The sequence below is a fragment of the Hesperophylax consimilis genome, chromosome 28, assembly GCF_061612785.1.
Source record: "Hesperophylax consimilis isolate HC1 chromosome 28, BYU_Hcon_1.0, whole genome shotgun sequence".
NCBI lineage: Eukaryota > Metazoa > Arthropoda > Insecta > Trichoptera > Limnephilidae > Hesperophylax > Hesperophylax consimilis.
Window position 1 is genome coordinate 4,175,731 of NC_142863.1, and position 24,315 is coordinate 4,200,045.

General features: G+C 36.8%; 3 protein-coding genes across 3 annotated transcripts; 2 read left to right on the plus strand and 1 right to left on the minus strand.

The window, feature by feature from the left end:
• The first annotated feature begins 186 nt into the window (after window positions 1–186).
• LOC149410046 (exosome complex component MTR3-like) lies at window positions 187–6,300 on the plus strand. The gene is made up of 4 exons (XM_089648595.1): window positions 187–482; window positions 570–687; window positions 4,695–4,851; window positions 5,809–6,300. The coding sequence occupies exons 1-4, from the start codon at window positions 320–322 to the stop codon at window positions 6,262–6,264; spliced, it is 894 nt and encodes a 297-aa protein (XP_089504721.1). The 5' UTR covers window positions 187–319; the 3' UTR covers window positions 6,265–6,300.
• Window positions 6,301–8,061: 1,761 nt separating this feature from the next.
• Window positions 8,062–10,085, minus strand: Sf3b5 (splicing factor 3b subunit 5). Its single transcript, XM_089648555.1, has 2 exons — window positions 9,960–10,085; window positions 8,062–8,985 (listed from the first exon to the last, which is right to left on the minus strand). Exon 2 carries the CDS (start codon window positions 8,976–8,978, stop codon window positions 8,721–8,723), a length of 258 nt encoding a protein of 85 aa, XP_089504681.1. The 5' UTR covers window positions 8,979–8,985; window positions 9,960–10,085; the 3' UTR covers window positions 8,062–8,720.
• An 837-nt stretch (window positions 10,086–10,922) lies between these two features.
• LOC149410048 (uncharacterized) lies at window positions 10,923–20,015 on the plus strand. The gene is made up of 5 exons (XM_089648926.1): window positions 10,923–11,117; window positions 12,253–12,558; window positions 15,223–15,457; window positions 18,278–18,496; window positions 19,870–20,015. Exons 1-5 carry the CDS (start codon window positions 10,998–11,000, stop codon window positions 20,013–20,015), a joined length of 1,026 nt encoding a protein of 341 aa, XP_089505052.1. The 5' UTR covers window positions 10,923–10,997.
• Window positions 20,016–24,315: the final 4,300 nt, after the last annotated feature.

Below are 24,315 nucleotides of genomic sequence, written 5' to 3' on the forward strand. Positions count from 1 at the left end.
AATTGAAAGCAGTGTAAAAAATTGATAATTAAATTCTGCAATTATATAATATTATTATGTAGTGTCCGAAGGTCTGAAAAAAGAAAATAAGCAAAAAAATATATATTTAGATTGGCTTTAAAATTGCCATATTCAACAGCTTAAATAATTTGACGTTTCAGGAAACGCTTTTTCTATGGTCTGCTTCAAAATACATGTGCGAGACAGTAAATAAATTGAAATCTAGTCGTAATCTTCTGAATTAGCGGCGAAATAATTAAATATCAGTTTATTTGTAACACAATTTCATTTTAAGTCTTATTAAAGACAAATGTAGAAGATGCCCGTCGACACAAAACGTATTGCCGGTCCGGAAAGCAGCACTCCTTATAGATTATATTCTGTCAAGAATGTCAAGACTTTTGAACAATTGCGGGCCGATGTATTCAGTGAGGATAATCTGAGAAAGGATAATAGGAAATTAAATGAGCTGAGAGACATATGTAAGTTATATTAATATCCGTAAAAATCACAGGATATAAGTTGAATTTACAAATGAAAACTGACAAATTTTGTAATATTTTTTCTAGTTGGGCGGCTGGGGGTGGTGACGCAGGCCAAGGGATCTGCCTATGTGGAGATGGGCAATACCAAGGTGGTGGCCACGGTCTTTGAGCCCAGGGAGATACCCAAACAAACTGAATTCAGGTACCAACTAACTCAGGTTCTCCTTTATCAGGAACAATTTTCCATCACAATGTTAAAATGAATCAAATTTGATGTATGTTTTATTTCACGTAACATTTAAATGTGATCCATCGGCAGCTTTACGCTGGTGTCACATTATGTGATCCATGAAGTTTCACTAAAACATTACATTTTGTAAAGACGGTAAATATTTACCTAACCTTTTTTGTTGTTTGTTTTTGGGGTGTTATGCCGTGTTGCGCTAACTCCTTCTTTACACATCTTCGGATCTACCGGATCTGCCCTGATGATGGACACTGCAACGCTGTCCGAAACGTCGGCTAAAGAAGGAGTTAGCGCAACACGGCATAACACCCCAAAAACAAACAACAAAAATGCTTTTGGCCGTGAGAATCTAAAAACTTACCATTTACCTAACCGTTTTAACTTAATGTTTTAAGGCGATGCACTACATAGTAATTTAAAATCATGTGTTTTTGGTTTGAAAATTTGGTCGCCTAGAAATGTTTCAGATGCTTTAATTAAATACTGCGAGTAGAATACATCTTGGCCTTTGAAATAATCGAGTATTTTTTAGATAAGTCTTTTTATAAGCCCAGAAAAAAATAATGTATATGAAAATTGCTTTAAAGTTCAAAATCTCCTACTTACGAACCCATTTTCGGTTATGGTTTTATTGTATAATGTGGCAAATGAAGTTATTTATAAAATGATCGAAAAACATTGAAATGTTTGTGCCTGAACATCCACAAAATAAAATAAAAGGCACTTTTTGGCCATGTTTTTTTCTTGCCTAAATCAAAACAGCTGGATGGTGTTAAGCGGGAATTTAAGCCTTATCGCCATCTACGTAAGAAGTGTTATTGATGGCGGCTCGATTCAAAATATTACACGACGTAGTGCATCGTCTTAAATACTACAAGAGACAACAATTATGTCGGGAGAGATGGTAAAAGATGCATTTTCAAGTTCAAAATTGTCCCTATAAAATGATTACTATGCCGCCATTTGCGACGTTTTTAGTATGGATTTGATATTTGCGAAAGTTTTGTTTCAATCTAAATACACATAAATTACTTATAGGCCAGTGCAATTAGCGCCAAAAAGGGGGTCGCGATCGAAGTAATTCCGGTAGTCCCAATTTTTTCATATGTTATATAAACTGATCCCCTGATGTAAAATCTGAGTTTCCGACCTTGGCGCACCTATGCTCGCGCCGCCATTTTGAAAAAACTGGCCGAAATCGGGCCAAAATCTAGTTTTTCCCAAATACCTCATTTCCAATGCAAATTTCGGCTAAAATATCTTAACAAATATAATAGAACATAAAATAACCTACAAATTTTGTGAAAACAAATTTCTTTTATCTCTAATAGGTACCGAGGTAGAATGTCGTAAAGGTGCGTATATTTTTGAAAAAACAAGTTTTTTGCGCGACTAGGTTTGGTTTTTTATAAATACCTCGTTTCCAGTGGAAATTCATGAAAATTTTATTGATATCAATTATGTAGAACATAAAATTTCAAAAAAAGCTGTGCAGTTTTTATGTTTATATAGTTTTTTTTACCGATATAAAGAATAAACAAATCTAGGTAGGTATGCACAGAAAATCTATCACGGTTTATTATAACGTTATTAGATTTTTGTTTGCATTTTTAAATACATACATCTATAAATTTACTAGAGAGCACTTCGGTATGGGGGGAGCTACCCCCCCACCCTTCTACTCCTCCCCCAGGTTCCCTTCAGTTGCCGCGTGTCACGTCTTGAGCCTGGAGCGGAGCTTCACAGCGTCAGTGTCACAGCAGCGTTCAGTGCGAAATGATTGCCGATATTTTTGCGCTATTTTGATATTTTTATATGACGGTGGGCGTGTGTTAAAGTTTATTTGAAATGTCGGTTTCGGCAGGAGCAGTTTGCTTCATTTGTGACAAAAGTTTGAGTGGTAGTAAAGTGGTGTTTGTGAAGGAACGAGGAGGAACTCGTTTTATTTCCCTACTCAGAACCTCATTTGCACGATCCCACATAACGACAGTACAAGCTGAAGTGGATGCTGACGTTCTCATAGTGAACACAGAAAATTTGTTGTCATCTCAACATGATGTAGTCATAATCGTTGGTCAGGATATTGATCTGCTGGTACTCCTCACAGCTCTCTCACCTCCCAACGTATATTACCAAAAAGTTGGAAAAGGTAAATCACCTAACGCGTTGTACTCGAACAAATGTTTTAAACACATTGAAATAGTTGAAAACATTTTATTCCTTCATGCCATAAGTGGTTGCGATACAACTGGAGCTCCGTTCGGTCAAGGCAAACACAAATTTTGTAATATTCTTCTCAAGAACCACTCAGTTAATGAACTTGTTTGTGTATTTCAAGACCCAAAATCAAAGACAGAAACAATCACTTTGGCTGCCGAACAACTATTTGCACTTTTGTATGGCGGCAACGAGAAATCAAATTTGGAAAATTTAAGGTACATCATTTTTGTCAAAGGAGTAAAAAAGAACAAATTCAATTTATCCAGGCTACCACCCACCAAAGATGCAGTCCAGCAACACGCTTCAAGAACATCTTGCAAGTGCAGACTTAGCTTGGTCACGATAAAGATCCGACTGAATGGGGGTGGAAAAAGGATGCTGTTGGGTTACTTACTCCAGTAACAATGTTGAAGGAAGCTGCACCTCAGGCCTTGGTGAACTTCATATCATGTCAATGCAAAAAAGGTTGCGCTGGAAAGTGCACCTGCAGAAAGTCGGGTTTGAAATGTTCCCTACTCTGCATTCATTTCAATGGCAACTCCTGCAAGAATGCTGTAGAAGCCTTCGTTGATGACGATGACGAGGAATATAATGACCCAGTCGCCACAAATTTGGGTGATAAGACAGATGAAGAAGCTATTCAAGGCCAGAAGTAAAAAACTATAGTCAAGGGCTCGTACTTCTGTCTAAACTGATCTACCATTAAATTTATTTTTTGTTATGCTGACAACTTAACTAATAAAGAAAAGAATGTCAATAAATGTTAATTTTACGAAAATACCAATTTTTTTAATCTTTTTTATGTACCTTATCATCTTAATTGTATTAATAATCTTAAATGTTTGTTGTGATTACGTTGATAGGCATGTCAGACCAAGCTGCGAGCACAAATGTAGTGGCTTGGCCTATTTTAGTGGTCTTCCCATTGGGAATGTATGGCGACCGATATGCTAAAATAGTCTATCTAATATATTTATAGCTAGGTCTGACACAGGCATGACGATTGTTGTCAACGTATATGTTCTTAGAACAATAATTGTTAAAGAAAAATAAAATCAAGGAATGTCAAGTTTAAAACACCTAACCTCTGTTTCAATTTTTGGCCTGGTTTTTGTGGATTAGAGTTTGGATACGTAATAGAGATAAAAAATATAAATTATATAGGTACCTATTTCTCTAACGAAATTTTATTTTCTACAAAATTATTATCAATAAATTTTTCACAAAATTGTACTGGAAACGAGGTATTTATAAAAAACCAAACCTAGTCGTGCAAAAAACTTGTTTTTTCAAAAATATACGCACCTTTATGACTTTCTACCTCGGTACCTATTAGAGATAGAAGAAATTAGCTTAAACAAAAGTTGTTGGTTATTTTATGTTCTATTATACTTGTTGAGTTCTTTTAGCCGAAATTTGCATTGAAAATGAGATATTTGGGAAAAATTAGATTTTGGCCCGATTTCGGCCAGTTTTTTCAAAATGGCGGCGCGAGCACAGGTGCGCCAAGGTCGGAAACTCTAGATTTTACATCAGGAGATCAGTTTATATAACATATAAAAAAATTGGGACTACCGGAATTACTTCGATCGCGAATCGCTAATTGCACTGGCCTATTAATGAATCCAAACTATGAACCTAATATCCTATTTTGTGCATGTAAATAGTTGTCAAAATGTGCCACGATTGATTGAGCTAAAAATGCCAGCGTTGTTAAGGTTAATGATTGTTTTTTATTCCAGCTATAATGGAGAGCTGTTTGTGGAGTTGAAGTATGCGCCGTTCTCCTGCACCAACCGATCCGGACTGCAGCCCGGCAGCGAGGAGCGAGAGCTGGCTTCCTCGGTGAAGAGCGCCCTGGAGCCAACAGTGCTCCGGCATCTTCTAGAGAACTTCCAGGTGACTGTCCTAATTATACGTAATAGAAACAAACGGAGATATATCATGGAAGTGTGCTGACTGTCGCTGAGCTATGTCCAAACTGCGCTAACTATCAAAGCGGCTATTAATTACTGGACAATTTGTATAGCGCCGCTTTTGTGAGATATCACCTCAGGGGCGCTTTACAGTTGATGCAGGTATTACAAAAAATATAAATATTACAAAAATAAAGTGAGGTTAAGCTAAGTAAAATGAAGTACAAGAACAGGTGACACGAAGATGAAGACTCTGCAGCAAGAATCCTAGGTGGTGAAGAAACTGGACCAGCTGCTGCAGCGAGTCCAATGCGTCCATCAACAGTGCCAGCACGAGGTTCGTCATCCGTCCAGGTATGTGTCTGCTGCTAATAAAGCGCTGACACAATATCTTCACATAGATAACAGACCTTGGCAGTACCGCTGTGACGTTTGATGAAGATGGAGACTCTGCAGCAAGATTCCTAGGTGGTGAAGAAACTGGACCAGCTGCTGTAGCGAGAAAGTCCACCGCGTCCACCAACAGTGCCACCACACGTTTGGTGTTTAGGTAGAAGCAAAAGCGGAGCACTGCATTTTGCAATAGTACGGGTGAACTATCTTGACGAAACGTATTGTGCGCATGGTTTCTTACTAATGTGTTTTATTTTTGGACATACCGGAGTGATTTTCATACAATAGAATCTATCTCCTATTTTCCTATACATGGGCCTTATTTGTAAACGCGTTGTAAACTTTACACAGCTGAGGTGGTTTTTTAAAAACCGTCGCTGTATGAATCTGCCAAATATTATTGTGAAACATTTAAAACATGTTTATTAGTAAGGGGGTAGCTGCATTAAACTGAGTTTTCTGTGGAACTTATTCCCCGTGTATAAACAGATGATGTGTGTTGGCACATTGTTTATTTTAATTCTGTATGAAACTTATATTTTTTCAGGTTGATATTTTCGTGTACGTCCTGGAGAATGACGGAAGCGTTCTCTCCACAGCCATAAACGCCGCCGGTCTGGCCCTCGCCGACGCCGAAATCCCCGTCTACGACATCATCACGGCCGTGACTGTCGGCGTGCAGGGCGACCAGATATTCATGGATCCAACTGCGGCCGAGGAAACCTACTGCCTGCAGGGATCCGAACAGGGCAGAGACAAGGAAACCGATCATGGAGTGGTCATGTTGGCACAGCTGCCAGTTCTCGAACAGATCGCAGAATTCTGGCAACACGGTGCGCTGACTTTGGAAAAGACTTTGTCTATGGTGGATACTATAAAGCCCAGTTGCGATGTCCTTTACGCCGATATTCAGTCAATTCTCATGGATAAGTTGGATAGCTTTTTACAAAATAAAAATAAGATCGAGAGAGAAAAGAGAAATGTAGAACAGAAAGGATTATGAAAATAGTATTTTATTATGTTTAGGTTTAAAATTAAAGTTTTCTTGAATGCATTCAGTGTTTCTTTATTATTATTTATTTAATTACTATGTTATATTTTTGCCATTTTTAGAAGATATATATGTAATATAAAGGAGATTTAGAATATGTCCTTAACCCTCCTCACTAGGAGATCCTGTGCTGTGAGAAGTAGGTCGTGGATGGAGTGTTTTCAACGATTTCTATGGTTTGAGTAGCGTTGTTTAAACAACGTCTATGGCAATTTTTGTTATTTGTTTTTGGGGTATTATGCCGTGTTGCGCTAACTCCTTCTTTAGCCAACGTTTCGGACAGCATTGCAGTGTCCATCATCAGGGCAGATGTCTTATACACGTCCATCATCGCAACACGGCATAATACCCCAAAAACAAATAACAAAAATACTTTTGGCCGTGAAAATCTTAAATCATATTTGTCTATGGCAATGTTTTATAAAACTAGACCATTCTTTTTCCGATAATTCCTTAACCCTCATACTAATTTGTTTTTACTGTCATAGTGAGAAATATGATCTAAACGATGTTAGAAAGAGATTCAAATTGCTTTATGTGTATTCAAATTGAGAAGTTAACCACATAATTGAAATTACACCTCTATGAAAGCCAAGGTTCCAACCGCAATTTCAGAAAAATTAATGAAACTTGTGAATTTTTTTTAATATGATGATTTGAAAATGTATATCATCTTTCAAAAACAGTTTTTAGTTTTCGAATGCGTTCAGAAATATTCCAGTTATTTGAATTTTATTGCCAAATGGAAATACACAAATTCTCCAACTGTTTGACAACAGCATCTTTAACCCTAGATAAGTAAACTGTTTTCACTGTAACTTTACTTTCGTTGAGTGGACTATGCAATAAAACACTAGAAATAAATCAAAAATATTTAATTAAGATAGGAACTTGTTACATGGCACAAAAGTAAGTTTTATAATGAACTAATTAATATCAAAATATCAGTCAAAATATACACAGTGACCACACATGTCAACATTATGTGGACCACAAATAGCCCCTCTACATAGATGGAACCGGAGCTTCTATTGTAGAAGATTCGCCAACATTAACAATAAATATAAGAATATATGAATGTACGTACCTTAAAAATAAAAATTGTTGTTATAACTAAACTTTCGTCCAGCGGACGACGAGATGGACATAGGGCACGTCCTAGTATGCGTGTGGCCGCAATCGCGTCACGTGCTGCACTGTTTACTCAAATTAGGAAGGTAATGAAAGAGTCAAGGTCGGGGAGCGGGGAGAAGTAGGTGATTTCGAATTTCGCCGAGTAGCGCGTCGTCGCCTCGATGAGCGATTAGTTATCTAGGGTTAAGAAATATAACGGTCAATATACCAGACACAGGCCTGAGGAGTTAACCCAAGATTTGATGTACTTGTGCTAGTTATATTTGTTTGATAGCGGAAGTGTGTTATATTATAAGTAATATATAGTAAATTTCTTATATTATAAAGGTAAAAATTCAAAGCACCTTTGTCCAGAGGTAGTACATATTATACTCGAGTATAATTAGCTTTTATGATTATGTGAGGATTTTGCCTCTTTGTCTTTTTTTTGAGGTGATGAACCAGAATGGTTTTGGCATAGATTTTTTGTAAACTTGGAATGTCAATAGACATAAAACGTATAACTTTGCATTGGTAGAAACTCTCAGTATCGCCCTGGTGAAGGACCACCACTCAGAATAGAAATGGACTGGATATTTGGGACCTTTTTGCAGTATTCACATTAAAAAAACAACGAACCGGGTGAATCTTAACAAAATATTAATTTATTAACTCAAAATGACAGGTATTACAAATAATGACATTGTTTTTTCTTACAGTAAGACCAAATAATTATTTTAAAAGCATTACGAATTCCAAGGTTCAAAGGCCCTAGCGTGAAAGCCAACATCGATATGATAAAAGTCTTAGAGCGCCAAGCCGAGTACACCGAAGGATTGGGTCTTCCTCTTATACACTCAGTTACTATACCGCCATCTAGCTTGCTAGAGCTGACCATGTTACCAATCACCAGGGTCCATTATGGTTGTTTTAGGAAATTTCCGATAGTCCTCTGTATATTATAGCAACTGTCCCTTGTGTTTCTGTTTGTTTCGTTCTGCCACTTGTTTGAACAAGTTTGCAAGCCAAAACAGACACCAAACCAAAAAAATTAAATTTTACGAAAGATCGATAGAGGTGCCTGTCTGTTTTCACGAAATAACTGTTTAAATTTTAAGAATATTTTGAATTTGTGCACTATATCTGCCCTATTCACTAAATGGACACTTGCCCGGTTTTTAGCGTAGCGGATTAATGACAGTTTATTCGCTAAAATATCTTATTCAATTGAATCTTAGAATTCGTAACACTTTTATAAGAGTTTGGTTCCAGAACATAATATATGGAATGGTTGATCATTCGTCAGACTTGTCGGGCGGGGGGCCGCACGGCTGCAGCATGTTCTCCATGAGGTTGAAACGAATACGGGCCTTTGACTCGTTCTCACAAAGCGCCAGGAAATTGAGCAGGTCGGGGTGTCCGAGATAGCTGGAGTAGCTGTCCCGGTGCTGGTTGGTCAACCACTCGTACTTGCTGGTGTCGGCGTGGCCTGTGCCAATGTACTTGCTCTGCAGGTGCTCCAGCTGGGAGTGGATGTTGTAGCGCTCGCCCATCTTCGATCTGTAGATTTCAATAGCGATATGAAATATCAGGCATTACATACATAATATCGATAAGTACAACTGACCATCCCTGTTTATTTTATTTTAAATAGAATGGCGATATACAATGCCACAGACAGAGCACGCGCTAGTGATATTTTGGCTGTCTCAATCTAATACTTGTTGTTGTCATTTGGTGACATTGGTTTTCATTAAAATCTAGATGGAAGGCGCTTCTATTGTGTATTAACTCTCCGGTGGATATAAAAGATATCGTAAAATTGCAGAATTCTGCCTCACTCTTAATATGATTTCTTTAAAATAACACTTGGTTTCTGCTTCATTTTTACAAGACACGACTTTTACATCGGGAGAGATGGTAAAAGATGCACTAAAGTTCATTTTTTTCAATCAAGGTATCAAAATTAATGTAACAGTTTCGACCAATCCAATTATGTTTGAAGGTTAGGAAATATGGATAAACTATTAAAATGACACAAACTAAGAACCTAAAAAACTATTTGGTGCATGTTTCTCCATCTCTACCGACGTTAATTGAGTTGAAAACAAGGGTTATTTTTTAAATTTGTGAGGCGGAAGATAAATTAGTTTTGTGTGAAGCGGAATAATGTAATTTTGCCCAAGATGCTCTTAATATCGCCTTGGTGTAAGACCGCCATTTAGAACTGTGCTTGCATTTTAACTTTATTACGTGTGCCCGAAGTAATGTATTTTTTCTTAACTTCTGCTGAAATCGACCTAAAGCTAAAAATCGAATTTATTTAATGAGCAAAAAAACAATTTCATTAACTGGGAGTCAGAAGGACATCATTATCCCTTCCAATCGGTATAGATCGTAGTTCTAGTCATACAGGAATAGTGCGCTAAATATATTTTTAGGTTATTTAGAATTCATGTTGATATTTATTCAACTGCCGGGGCTGTCAAATAAATGGCATGAAACAGGGATAAAGTAATTCACAGACAACTTACAGTTTAAAGTAACACGATTACAAATATATTAATGTTAAGAGGTAAAATTAATATTTATTGACTCGATATAATGAAAGAATCAAATGATCAAAGTTTTATTTTGACTTGACTTTTTCCTATTTTGACAGTTTGTTTATAGAGGTGGTCGGTATTAGATATTCTTGTCCCGGTGACTTCGTGTCACTGGATCGCCCATTTATTTTTTCTGGGGGACCGATTATTTTTGGAATTTTTATGATGCAAATCTTTTCAAGTATGCCTTCGAACAAAAATATCTGAAATAATAAACCCAGATTTTAGTAGAGGTTTTAAGCCAAGAATTCACACACGGTTGAACGTGTTCGGCGGACAGATCCGCCGTGTATTTCTGCGCCAGATACGCTCGGCAAGCCGATCTACTCGCGTGTTTCTACGTTGGACAGACTCGGCGAGCCGATGCGCCGAGCCAATCCATGTGTGAATTTTGCGCCTAACTGGTTAAAGAACCGGTTCCATGTCGGTCTCCTGTAGCCCGAACAGCAGTGACATATTGACATACAATGACACAATTTCAGATAACCAATCAATCGCCGTCTTGTTGGGTGTTTGTCTATGATTTTACGAAAGTATTGGATTTTGAAAGCTGTATAAAGATTCTTGTAATATTTCGTCTATTGACCAAAACTAGAACTATTGCAAATTATTATCCAAGACCATAATTTATTCGAGTAATTAGTGTTATTTTGATAACTTTCATACACCTCGCCAGGTGTCACCAAATATTGTAGGCTTTAGACGAGACAATGTAAAAATAAAATAATCATGAATTATTATTAATAAATTGACAATTTGACCATCTCAAACCCTCAAACGCGAAATTCAAAAAATTAAAAAAAATTGTTTAGTTGCTCGACCAATTTCTCTAGATTTATGTCAAATTCTGCATAGAAAAAGTATTTTTATTTTATATTTTTTCTCTTTTACAATCCGATAGAAGAAATAATTTGTTAAATCAATAACTTGATTGCATTTTTGGCTTTTGTTTACATCACAAATTAAATGGAACTTAAAAAGAATAATAACAGCATTTCTGCCGACCTGGCCAGTAAATCTACTCTCAAAGTCAGACCAACAAAAGTCACACACATTTATCAAAATGATAAATTCTTGAAAAGCATTGTAAGTGACAATAATAGTAAGCTTTATTTTTGCTAAAGACAACATGATTTTCAGGAATCATTTGATAAATTGGATAGTAGTTTTTATTTTGTGTTAATGCTGATATTCTCATTTGGATTGGGGACCTGTCGCTTTGACGAGGCGTCTCCAGGCATCCTATGTCCCGGGCTACTTTAGCGGTCTCCGTCCATTGCAGGCCCAGCCTCTGGAGTTTGTTATAACAAATATGTGATTTCAACATACCTAATACAGCCTAACATGATCGACCAAATTGAGAAACAAAAATCCGTCACATGTATCCATAGACATTCAAATTAATAGACTTGCTCTAACACGAAATCTCGGTATCATTTCGACGAGCTGGAGGAAAACTACCTGTCCATAATTTTGGCACCAGAAGGGTTTGAGAATACTTTGAATAAACTATGTCATCAGTCGTAAACTGACCACCGAAGAGCGCACATTGAAATAACCAGACCATGCGCAGAAAAGTAAAGTCCGCTAAAGTAAGGCAAACGTTTGCAGCGCTGTCCATTGTGGAAATTTTTCATAAGTAGTCTTGCATAAATAAGTAAGTCTACTTTTATGGCAAGCCTTGCTGTTGCTAGTATAGTAGGTACAATTATATGCTTTAGTTATTTTATATATAAACTTCTGCATTATATAATTTATATTTCTGTTTCACAATTTTTATAAAATAAAATGGAAAATTTTAAGTTATGTTTTAAAAATAATAATTGTGGGACAATAAAGTCATGTGTTTGACTCCGTTAGTGTAGAGCGAGACAGATATATTATAGAAGTACAAAAGCCCATGTATTAACTTCATCTCTCTCACATCCCAGCTCGCAACTAGATGGCACGCATCCGTAATCTCTGTACTTGGTTAAACAATAAACTAAAGTTTTCTAAATTCAGAGTACCATTGTAGTAACAATACCAAATCAATAATATAACAATATTAGATATTAAATTGAATTGAAAAAAGTAAAGGAAGGTGGTTGGGTTCGGTTAGGTTAGGTTAAGTAAGATTAGGGGCATGCACAATGCACCATAAGCAAGTCGATACAGCCACACGAAAACTTGCAATCGTTGACTCGTAGTAAAATGATCAATAAATAAAAATGTTTTACAGCCAAAAACATCAGAGCCGAAGAATGTTCTTGTCCTGTATTTGCACAACAATTACATCGAAAAGTTGGACAACCTGGAAAACCTGTACAACCTGACTCACCTCTACCTCCAGTGGAATAAGATATCGGCCATCGACAACTTGGATTGTCTGCGGAACCTAAAGAAGCTGTACCTCGGATACAACAACATCACAGTTCTCGAGAAGTTGGAAGGACTGAAGAAACTGAAAGAGCTGCACATTGAGAAGCAGAATGCGGAGACTGGCGAAACTATTTGCTTCGATCCGCGCTGCTTGGAAGCTTTGGGAGTAAGTTGACTTTGATGATGACAAATACATATCGAAGGTCCCGAAGAACAATGTGGGATGAGCAAATTTGTAGTGATCGGGAAATACAGTGTTGTTTTTTATATTTTGCATTAAGACCTATTTATTTAATTGAAGAAATATATTATCGAGAACAGTAAAAATGCAGAAACGAAACTTTAAACAGCTCTACTGCAAAACTAAAAATTTTCATATCCCACATTGTTCTTCGGGACCGTCGATATAATGTAATTATATTTACTAAAAATGCAAGATAGTAGAATTTATTTCATTATTTTACTTATTTAAATTAATATACTAAAAAGAAACTAAACTGATGTTGTGGGGGGCTCAGATTTTGTAATACCGGGTTCTGCCGGAAGGACCCTGTACAGCTACCTTTCCCCAGTCAGTATTCCAAGCACTGCGCTGGAGAAGTCGTCCTTTCTGCTGGTACGAATTTTTTGGTGACAGTTCTTTTGTGTGCTCGTCGATTTTGCGATGGCTGATTTTTGTGAATAGCGTACGTCCATGACGTTTTGAAAACTGGCACAGAAACTCTTGAACTCTCGAAACGGTCTACAAGGATGATGCTATGGGAATAACTCAAATTTGAGAACCACAAATGTTTGTGGTAAATATCATTTCTCTTCGATAAATTTATATTTATAACTACTTCTACACCACTAATTTTTACTGTTTGTAAGAGCAAAGCATTTAATTCTGTTTCACTATTATAATTATCTGACAGTATTATTATTTATTTAATATCAACGGTATAAATATACCATAAACAATGATAACATGTCACAGTTAAAATCGTAGAAATATTTTTAAAAAAGAATTACAAATATATGTGGCATTTGAATGTGAAATGACATTAGAGAGTAAGTAAACAAGAGATACAAGTACATAAGTTTCTATAGTGAAAATAAGGTAGAATTAGATTAAATTAATATTGATTGAAAAGATTTGATAGCATAGCCCTCTTGTACCTACCGTGCGTGCAGTTAAATAGATCTGCCACATCTGCGTATCTATTACTAACTTCATGCAACCTAGGCACAAGCGAGTGTTTGGAATACTCAGTCCTGATATTGTTGCATTTAAACAAAATTTTAGAACGAGTAGCTCTCGTGGGTATATGAAATTCAATGAGGTTAATTAAATCAGGACTGTCTATACTACCATTTACAATTTTAAACATAAATATTAAGTCGGATATAATTCTTCAATCTGAGAGTTTTAATAAATTTAGATTTTTCATCAAGTAATTATAATTTATATTTTCAATGGGAATACCGAGTTTAAAATTAATGTGTCTTAGGAATTTATGTTGAATTTTTTCGATTGAATCTGAATGTAATTTGTAGTGGGGGGACCAGATCGAGGAGTTATATTCGACTTGACTACGAACCAGGGATGTATACAAAATTTTTAATGTTGAAATATTCTTGAAACCTCTGGAATTTCGAAGAATGAAGCCTAGCATTTTCATTCCTTTATTATTAATATTATTTATATGCGATATAAAGTTTAATTTAGAGTCGAAAGTTATCCCCAGGTCATTAATTTCTTCAACAGAGGTAAGGATTGAGTTATTGAGTAATTAATGATTGTACAGTTTAGGATTGTTATAAACGGAAGTGGCACCCTCTTTTATTTTCAAATAGTTATGAACAGAGATGTGCTTTATTTCAAATAAATCCATTTCAAATGGAAATGCAAAATGCAAAATGGGTATTTCCCATTTTGCATTTTAAATGCTTTTCTAAAAATCATTTTGCATTTTGCATTTTAAATGCTTTTTTCAATGCATTTTCCATTTTAAATGCTTTTTTGCAACATTCTTCCTACTATCTCCACTCATCTTTTTTTCATAAGCCCCAAATATCAGTCAGTCCTCAACCTCGCTATGAGAGATAATTTACATTTGTCAAGTTGCTCCCTGGTAGGATGATACCTGGCAATTGAGTGATACCATTACAAAAAATACTGATTCAAATACTGAACGTGGGGCCCCGGCCATGACGCTGTAATATTAAATGTTAGATGGCAGTTTCTATGTTTTTACGTTGGCAACATTAGTCCCGCGCAAATTTTTTGTGGTTTTCATAATTTGTTTTCATAATCTGTAGTCGTGGTGTTTAAGGATTTACCATCATGTAATATGTTTGTTCTACATTGATGTCCATTATTAAATGACAAAATTGTTTAAAAATTGTATAATTATTTTAATTGTTTGACCTGAGAAACCATTTTGCATTTTCAATGCATTTTGAAAATAGGTATTTTGCATTTTGCATTTGAAATGCTTTTCTAAAAACCATTTTGCATTTTGCATTTTCAAATGGAAAAGTTCTGACCCATTTCCATTTTGCATTTCAAATGGTTTTGGGTACCCATTTTGCACATCTCTTGTTATGAATATAATATGGAAAAGTCCATCAGAGTGTATATTACTAAGAACTGTCTGTTTCAACAAAAGCACGAATAAATAAAAAGTTAAACCATAAAATCAATTCCAAATATGGTGTAGATTCACCTGTTTCCCACTTGTAATACGAGATTCCAGTGACCGGGAATATTGGTAAGTTAGGTTAGTTTAGATTGTTGTTTTAATTCTTTTCTTCAATGTTCTGTTCTACCATGGCACGTATTTTCCAGCCGCGTCTCAGCGTGCTAAACATTTCCGGCAACCAGCTGAAGGACTTGAGCGACATCCCGTACCTGTACAACTTGTCGGTGCTGGTGGCGCGCGACAACGACTTTCGCCACTTCGAGCCCCTGGCGGACTGCGTCTCCCGATTGATGAACCTGACTTCCGTGGACTTTACAGGGAGCCCCATGTGCTCCAAGCACAGATACAAGGAGACAATGATCGCCAAGTGCTTTAAGCTGGGTAACACTTGATTACATAAAACACTGGACTTCCTTTTAACCCAGCTTTTTTTATATGGTTTCGAAATAACATGGCGCTACATTCCTTACATCTACTTACTACACAGGCTAGTTTTTTTTTTTTTTTTAAGGGCGGAGACGGTTTACACGTAGTTCCCGTGAGCACTTAGGCCATAGGCCCATTGTGCTATCTCCCATTTTACCTCAATCCTTTAACAACAACCCAGTCTCTTTAGTAAAGTTCACCAGGGTTGTCATTGGGTATGTGGCTATGTCTTCTGGTTCTACTGTATGTCTCCCCAGGTATCTGAGCCTAGTTCTCACCAGGGCGGGACATTGGCACCATAGGTGAATTGGAGTCTCTTCATCTTCTTCATATTTCCTGCAACTATTGGTGTTTTCCACTCCCAATATCTGCATGTGTCTCCTGAGATGGCAGTGTCCTGTTAGTAGTCCTACCAGTTCCCTCAGCGAGTTTCTGTCCATATCGAGTAGTTTCTTGGTTCGTCTAGGGTCTGGTCCTTTTATGAGTACTTTGGATTGTCTCATTCCAGGTGCTCTCTCAATATGTGATTTTGGGTGGCAAACTGCTACTCCTACGGCCGGCTCGGATCCCGCAAGTGGTGCTTTCGCCCCTTTCCTTGCTAGTTCATCAGCCCGCTCGTTGCCCTCAATACCTTTATGTCCTGGTACCCAGAGCAGGGTTACTTTATTGATGGTCGCCAGTTCTATTAGGATAGTCCTGCATTCCATCACCAGTCTGGAGTCGTATCGGTTACTTCCCAGTGCCATTGGGGCTGCCTGGCTCTCAGAAACTGGCTAGTTAATTTGGTAATTATTTTATAATAAATATTCACAACGTAGAACGAGCTCGACAATTTCAACGTGATTCAAAGAACTCACAAAAAAACAGTCACAGTGATCGATAAGGGGCCGTTCAAGTATTACGTAAGCAGATTTATTACAATTATTTACCCCCTCTTCCCCCTTGTCTCCAAAAGTAAGCAAAGCTCTTACCCCCTCCCCTCCCATGCTTACGTAAAAATTGGTACCTATATGCAATTTTTGTTAATGTATTCTGTTTTTTTAAGCGAGTACCTAAACATATTAATTATTTGTGGGAATCCCCGAATATTTTTTTTTTTTTTTTTTTTTTTTTTTTCTTTATTCATGAAATATTAATGTGTACAGTTTTTACATGCTTTTCGACTACCACACTAGACACACGCCCGTATTATGGTAGTCGATATGTATTCGGTTTTCAAACATAGACAATGTGTGGGTTGCCAATGTGTAAAAAAAATAACTACTGCTGAGCAGTGCTGACGTAATCACTATCTCGACCCCCCCATGTCATCAAAAATAAGCAAAGCAAAGACCCCCCTGCCCCCCTATAGTGCTTACATAATACTTGAACGGCCCCTAACAGAATTTTTGTTAAAATCCTGTATACCCGAAAATTTGAAAAGAAATACTCCACAGGCTCAGGATATCTCAAGTGATGAAAGCGATGTCGTACCAAAATATGCGGGTTCGTCTATTATCTGATAAAGTGTGAATAATCTTGAGTGATGAGTGAATACAATAAACAATGATGAATTTTATTGTTTGATATTTGAATTTCTTTTTATACTTTTTTTTTTACTCGGTATTGCATGTAAAAAGAGAGTCCAGTGTACTAGTTATTCTGTGAACCTTGCTTCCAAAAAAGTATGTATCTTATTTTCTCTTATTTTATAAATCAAAACCTAAATTTTCTCTGCAACCATTATATTGTTATTAGATATTTAAATACTTACCTGCTTAATAATGAGTTTATATTTTATGTAACATATCAACTAAGGAATCATACAATTTGTCATTTATCTCATTGACAATACTTTTTTACAAACTTTCTTCAGGCAGGTGGTATCATAATTTTGAGTAATAAAGTCCAATTAAAAACAATGATTTCACATTTGAAAGAATAATCTTTATTGAAACATTAAAACGGCCACCATATTAAAAAGGAAACGGAATGTACAAACAAATTTACAGACATACAAAATACTAAACGGTCGAGTTAAAACAGGACACAAGTCAATATGTGTACATATATATATAAACAGGTTGATATATAGTTATACGAATAACCTTAACAATATTTTAATTTCTCTTATTGTGTAATGATGGGATGGATGATATAACTAGCAGAGGGTTGAAGCCGCGACACACGGGCGAGATCCCATAGCTTTGGATGGCTCTATCAACTCTCTTTCATTTCACATTGTAATTATTAGAATTTTGTATATTCACATAACCTAACTTTTTATACTACTTCATCATCATTGCTGTGTACGTCCCAGGGTGGGGTTTCTCCTTCAAACTTCCTTTACTAATATTCTCGACTGGATGTGGTCCCTCGCCATCAGCATCCAGGCAGTCTTCAGTCCTTCTGGTCCTGCTCCAGTCCTCAGTCCTTCCCGTCCTGCTCCAGTACTCTTCCACACAGTCAGTTCACCTCTTCCTTGGTTCAACTCTGGACACTGTTCGCTTCCACCAGATTTACCGGATCTGGAATTCTTTCAACGTGTGTAGCCCACAAGAACCGCACAACAAAATAGACTATTTTACTGCAGCATACCTTAAACCTTCTGTTGACTTTTTGCAAACCTAGTACTGTATTTTTTTAATATTTGTTTCTTGTATCTACATATTTTGTATCTATTGTAATTTTATTTTTATTATTTTTTTCTCATGTTCATGTTAAAGTTGTACTGCCTATAGGAATATGTGATAGCCCTCTGGGCGTTAAATAAATAAATTATCATTATCGTTCCAGAGACAATAGACGGGCATTCGGTGCCGGACCCCACTAGAGTATTCCTCAAGTGCCTGGACGAGAAGCGCGCCAGCGTGCAGAGTCTCCGTCAGGCCGCCGCTGCTAATGCGGTGTCTGAGGACTCGCTGTTCAGCGCCCCAGCCGCTGAATCGCCCAACACGCATCTCGAGCTGGTGGAAGCTAAACGGCTGGCGGCTTCAAAGGCCAGGGAACTACGGAGTAAGAAGAATAGTTATAATACCTCCAACTTCTGATTTTTCCCATATATTATGGTGGCAGTATGCTTCACTGGCGCCTTCCGGGGGCGCGAGTTGTGTGGCATGGTTTTCTTTAATTAATTTTAATGGATTTTATGCCATGCCACTAGCGGCCAGAGTTGTCAGCCAATATAGGTAAATACTTCCAATCAGAGGCGGCCCGTGTGCATTTCACTTTTAAAATGTACCTAGTCTGTAATTTAGGTGGAGCAAATTAATGAATGGGAACACCTACTGCAATTCATTCTATCTTCTAAGTTATATTTGTAAAATAACTGATTAAATAATACAAAATTATCTCGAAAATAAAGGACACTCAATTCATCGTTGAAAATATAGCGAAACCGTTTGATTTCACCGCGAACGAGTTCCAATGTGTTAATGTTGTTGCGTTAACATTGAACATTAGTATTTCTAAGCGAATCCATTCCAAACGCGTTGGATTACGCATGATCAAAGTGATGCAAAATTCACTCGCCGTCAAAGCACTTCGATAATGCACGGATGGGTTATGTATCTGCACTGCTCTAACACGTAATTTGACGTCAAGAGTGTAATCTGTCTCGCTCATGTCACCGTTTCGGCTACTTCGGGCTGTCTCGATACCGCCCGATGCTGTTTTAGTAGTATGGTAAAAGTTGGTTCTGTGCATATCGGGGTATGCACGACCGCTTGCTCTTGTGCGGGATTTTTTTACTAGAAGATAGCTCAAATAATGACCTGACGGGAATTACGAATTTCTTACATCGATCACTGGGGCACAGATGTCGTTGTTATTTGCTATGTGGAGATTGAAGACAAGCAGTGCAATGCACAAATGCACGTACTAAGGAACCGCCTCTGCTTCCAATATTTTACTGGATTTGGGTGTATTATTAATGTTCTAGAGTATTTGGTAATACTAATCTGAATAGTATGAATTTTCAGCCTTTGGTGTCTGGATAGAAACCAATGGGGATCCGCTGTGCGTAGACGCGAGCAGCAGTAGTATAGGTGTTATGCGTTGTGCGTGCTGTTTCATACTAATAATGATGCGTTATTGCCCTATTGTTTTTCTGTTAAATCACAGTAAAACTTCTCACTCTTCTAAATGACAGTAAAATAACATGGTGCAACTTCTCACTCTTCTAAATGAGAGTAAAATAACATGGTGCAACTTCTCACTCTTCTAAATGAGAGTAAAATAACATGGTGAAATTTCTCATTCTTCTAAATGAGAGTAAAATAACATGGTGCAACTTCTCACTCTTCCAAATGAGAGTAAAATAACATGGTGCAACTTCTCACTCTTCTAAATGAGAGTAAAATAACATTTGCATTTTTGTCTTCTCGTAGTAAAACAGCTGGACTGTTCTGGAGGTCAGGTTCCTCGCTGCTTCTGGAGGAACAAGGTCAGCAACAGGTCCAAGGCTGCGGAGGACCAGGTTCCGGACAGTACCAAGTTGGATGGACTGGAGATCACCCAGGAGTTGTGGCCGTGAACTAAGTGTCTCTCTACCACCTTATGTGCTCTGATTTTGTATAATTCTTAATAAAAAAAAATTAAATGTACTATTTTTCTTTTATTGTATTTTAAGGATGTATAATACAGAATTATGGTGTCAATGGAACATGTGAGGAATAAAACTCAGAATCTAATTTACAATGAAAGATGCCACGGGGGAACTGGGATAGTCCCTGTGTGTAGAACTGACGCCTGGCTCTTTCTCTCTACAAAGTAACACAGAGACGTCTCGTTGAGTAACGTAGGTGCCTAATTCTGCAGAGGTAATAGATAAAAAATTAAAACTTAACACTAACTTTGAAATGTTAACAAAAAAAAACTGGTTTGAAACACCACTGTAGCATCTCACCTGAATGACTGCGTAAGTGTAATTTCTTCGAGCAATTAAACACAGTTAAAAGAATGGAAATAATTCCGAACAGAGGCATGAGTTCTATATTGTGCTGTAGAAGATATACTAGGATAAAAACAATGCAATGCCAACTCAATCTTCTAAGTGTGTGGCAACGTTTAGTTTATAATACCCTAGTATTTATATATAAGTTAAAAATAAAATGTTGCCAGATTACATGTTTACAAGTGTTCATGGCTACCTACGAGAAGCTGCAACGATTTTAGGCTTCCTAAAACAAATTTATCTGCACCACAAAACAATATTAATTATAAAAGTTTTAAAATGTTCAATGAACTCCCCGTAATTGTTAAAGAAGCTAAAAGTCTTGCAGCTTTTCGTGTGTTATGTCTCAATGTTGTGAAGTTGTATCTTAATTCCAAAAGATGTCAATAGATGCCGTTGTTATGTGATATTTAAAAAAAATAATAATGAGTTTGAACATAAATGCTCTTCCTCAATCAACACTCAAATAATTTTGGATACTAGTCAAGATTAGTAGACTGGTCAAGACAAGTCAAGACTAGTAGACTGGTCAAGACAAGCCAAGACTAGTAGACTGGTCAAGACAAGCCAAGACTAGTAGACTGGTCAAGACAAGCCAAGACTAGTAGACTGGTCAAGACAAGTCAAGACTAGTAGACTGGTCAAGACAAGCCAAGACTAGTAGACTGGTCAAGACAAGCCAAGACTAGTAGACTGGTCAAGACAAGTCAAGACTAGTAGACTGGTCAAGACAAGCCAAGACTAGTAGACTGGTCAAGACAAGTCAAGACTAGTAGACTGGTCAAGACAAGCCAAGACTAGTAGACTGGTCAAGACAAGTCAAGACTAGTAGACTGGTCAAGACAAGTCAAGACTAGTAGACTGGTCAAGACAAGTCAAGACTAGTAGACTGGTCAAGACAAGTCAAGACTAGTAGACTGGTCAAGACAAGTCAAGACTAGTAGACTGGTCAAGACAAGCCAAGACTAGTAGACTGGTCAAGACAAGTCAAGACTAGTAGACTGGTCAAGACAAGCCAAGACTTCTTCAACTTTTGTAATAGTATTACTTATTTTGTAAATAATTGGTAAATGACGAGATCGCTGTATTTGCCGCCCCCTGAACGTGCCGCCCGCGTGCTTTGCACGTCCTGCACGCCCCTTTATGGCGGGCCTGAGTCTCTTCAATGCTTGAACAGGGGTGTTATGAGGTTTGAGTGTTCATAGGCGCTCCTTCACGGCTCATAATTTGTAATGATACATTTATCGATTTTGGTATTTGCACGGTTTTTCTCACTGTCACCTTTTTACTTGCCAAAAATAATATGTTCGTATGGAGAGCGTTTGTGACGTCAGGCGATCGGAACCGGATAAAACAGAACAGTGGCAAAATAGAATATGATCAAAATATTGATTGAGCGTAGCGAAGTCCTGTTTTACTCGACCATTTGGAATTTCAACTGTCTGTATTTTTTTTGGTACATTAAGGTTCCAGTGTTGTTCAGGGTAGTGTGTTGAAAACCACCCTTTCATCCAGTCAGAATTCGCATGATCGTGGTTCCTACTTTCTACTACGAGTTGTCAAATTAATATTATGGTACCTACCGGCATGAATAAAGTTTGAAAGAAGGATGGTTACATTGATGGTTAAAATTTTCACAGATGGTTCCAAACTCAGTCAGGACTCCCATTGCGGGGCCAGTGTCTATGTTCCTCACAGAAAATTGTGTTTCCCACACAAACTTCCCAAAGAATGCTCCATTTTCTCTGCTGAATGCATAGCTATCATAGAAGCTCTTCAACTCGTCAAATCATTAAATATTAAAAACGCACTCATCCTTTCAGATTCACTTAGCTCACTACAAAAAATAAGCGCATCCCCACTCAATTCCAGTAGCGACTCTCTAATCTGCTCGATCAGGGACCTACTACATTCCATGTCACTGGTTCATGCATCAGTGGTCCTAGCCTGGATACCGGGACACCTCGGTATTACTGGAAATGACATGGCTGATTATATTGCTAAGGAAGCCACTGCCCATGGTCCGTTAAGTAATATCCCTATTCCGGTCAGAGACCATTTCCCTATTCTAAAAACTAAGTACCAACTCCAATGGTCTTCTGAATGGAAAAAATCTTCCCTGATAAAAGGTCACCAGTACTCATTAATTCAACCATCTATTCCTGTTAAGCCCTGGTTTCACAAATACACTACCATGCCTAAAAAATATATTTCTTCCTTAACCCGAATGCGGCTGGGTCACACTTGTTGTCTTAGCCATCTTGCCAGGTTCCACATAGTCAGTTCGCCGTACTGTGATTGTGGGTCAGAGGATACTCTGGACCATAATTTTTTTGAGTGTCCTATCAATGACCAATTTCCAAACTTCATGCATGAATTGGTAAAACTTGATATTAAATTGCCTACCAGTATTCCCTGCCTTCTTAGTTTAAACACTCCTGAAATTTACCATTTGTTGGCAAAATTTATTTATAAAAATGGCCTTAATATCTGACCATAATAATAAATATACACCAAATTTCTTTCACTTTCATTTGTATTCATTTGTTCGGGTTCCTATTTTCATCTTTATTTTCATCTATTTTTACTAATCCCAACTCTGCATATTTTGACTGAGTTAAAACACTATTATTTATGCATTTGTATATTTTTCTTGATTCTTTTATTGTATTGGTTTATATTCATTTCATAGTACTGTTTAAAAAAAAAATAATGCTTCTAATTTTGGAAAAATCTGTTCTTAACAAAAAATGCCCACTACTATTGTGCACAGGTTTCTATTTTTATAATTCTGTAATTACCTATTATTACCAGCTCTGTATTGTTTCTGTTAAGATATGTTTCTGTTAAGATATGTTTATGTTACACCCATGTTATGTTTATGGTAGGTTTATGTTTATGATATGTTATGTTCATGTTATGTTATGATATGTTTATGTTATGTTCATGGTATGTTTGTGTTATGTTTATCTTTATGTTTTATAGTCACATTTGTTTACTCCCATATGCTGTGTTTGTTTATAAGATTGCCAATTTCATAATTCTGTTTAAAAAAAACGCTCCTAATTTTAGAAAAATCTTTGGTTAAATAACGAAAAGCGCCCACTTATATTGTACACAGGTTCCTATTTTTAATAATTTTGTGATAATCTACTGTTACCAGCTCTGTACCGTTTATGTTATGTTATGTTATGTTATGTTATGTTATGTTATGTTATATATGTTATGTTATGTTATGTTATGTTATGTTATGTTATGTTATGTTATGTTATGTTATGTTATGCTATGCTATGCTATGCTATGCTATGCTATGCTATGCTATGCTATGCTATTCTATGCTATGCTATGCTATGCTATGCTATGCTATGCTATGCTATGCTATGCTATGCTATGCTATGCTATGCTATGCTATGCTATGCTATGCTATGCTATGCTATGCTATGCTATGCTATGCTATGCTATGCTATGCTATGCTATGCTATGCTATGTTAATGTTATGTTATGTTATGTTATGTTATGTTATGTTATGTTATGTTATGTTTTGTTATGTTATGTTATGTTATGTTATGTTATGTTATGTTATGTTATGCTATGTTATGTTATGTTATGTTATGTTTGGTTTATTTATGTTACGTTATGTTATGTAATCAATTTTATCCTGTAATTTGTTGTATTTATTAATAAGAATAATGTTGTAATGTATGGCCAAGATCACTCTTAATGGGTGAAAGCCAATATAAAGAATAAAGTTTGAAAGAAGGATGGTTACATTAATTTGGACAAATTAGGCTCTGCCACACGTACACTTCGGAGCGACGGTACCACGCGAATCTCCAGGGCGCCGCGCAGAAAAGTAAAGTCCGAAAGTGACGTAACGGTT

Coding starts and splice junctions, on each gene's coding strand:
- Sf3b5 (XM_089648555.1), bottom strand. CDS start 8,978: ATGGGCGAGCGCTACAACATCCACTCCCAGCTGGAGCACCTGCAGAGC.
- LOC149410048 (XM_089648926.1), top strand. CDS start 10,998: ATGGAACTTAAAAAGAATAATAACAGCATTTCTGCCGACCTGGCCAGT. Junction 12,559..15,222: donor GCTGCTTGGAAGCTTTGGGA/GTAAGTTGACTT, acceptor CGTATTTTCCAG/CCGCGTCTCAGCGTGCTAAA. Junction 15,458..18,277: donor CGCCAAGTGCTTTAAGCTGG/GTAACACTTGAT, acceptor TTATCGTTCCAG/AGACAATAGACGGGCATTCG.
- LOC149410046 (XM_089648595.1), top strand. CDS start 320: ATGCCCGTCGACACAAAACGTATTGCCGGTCCGGAAAGCAGCACTCCT. Junction 483..569: donor AAATGAGCTGAGAGACATAT/GTAAGTTATATT, acceptor TATTTTTTCTAG/TTGGGCGGCTGGGGGTGGTG. Junction 688..4,694: donor CCCAAACAAACTGAATTCAG/GTACCAACTAAC, acceptor TTTTTATTCCAG/CTATAATGGAGAGCTGTTTG.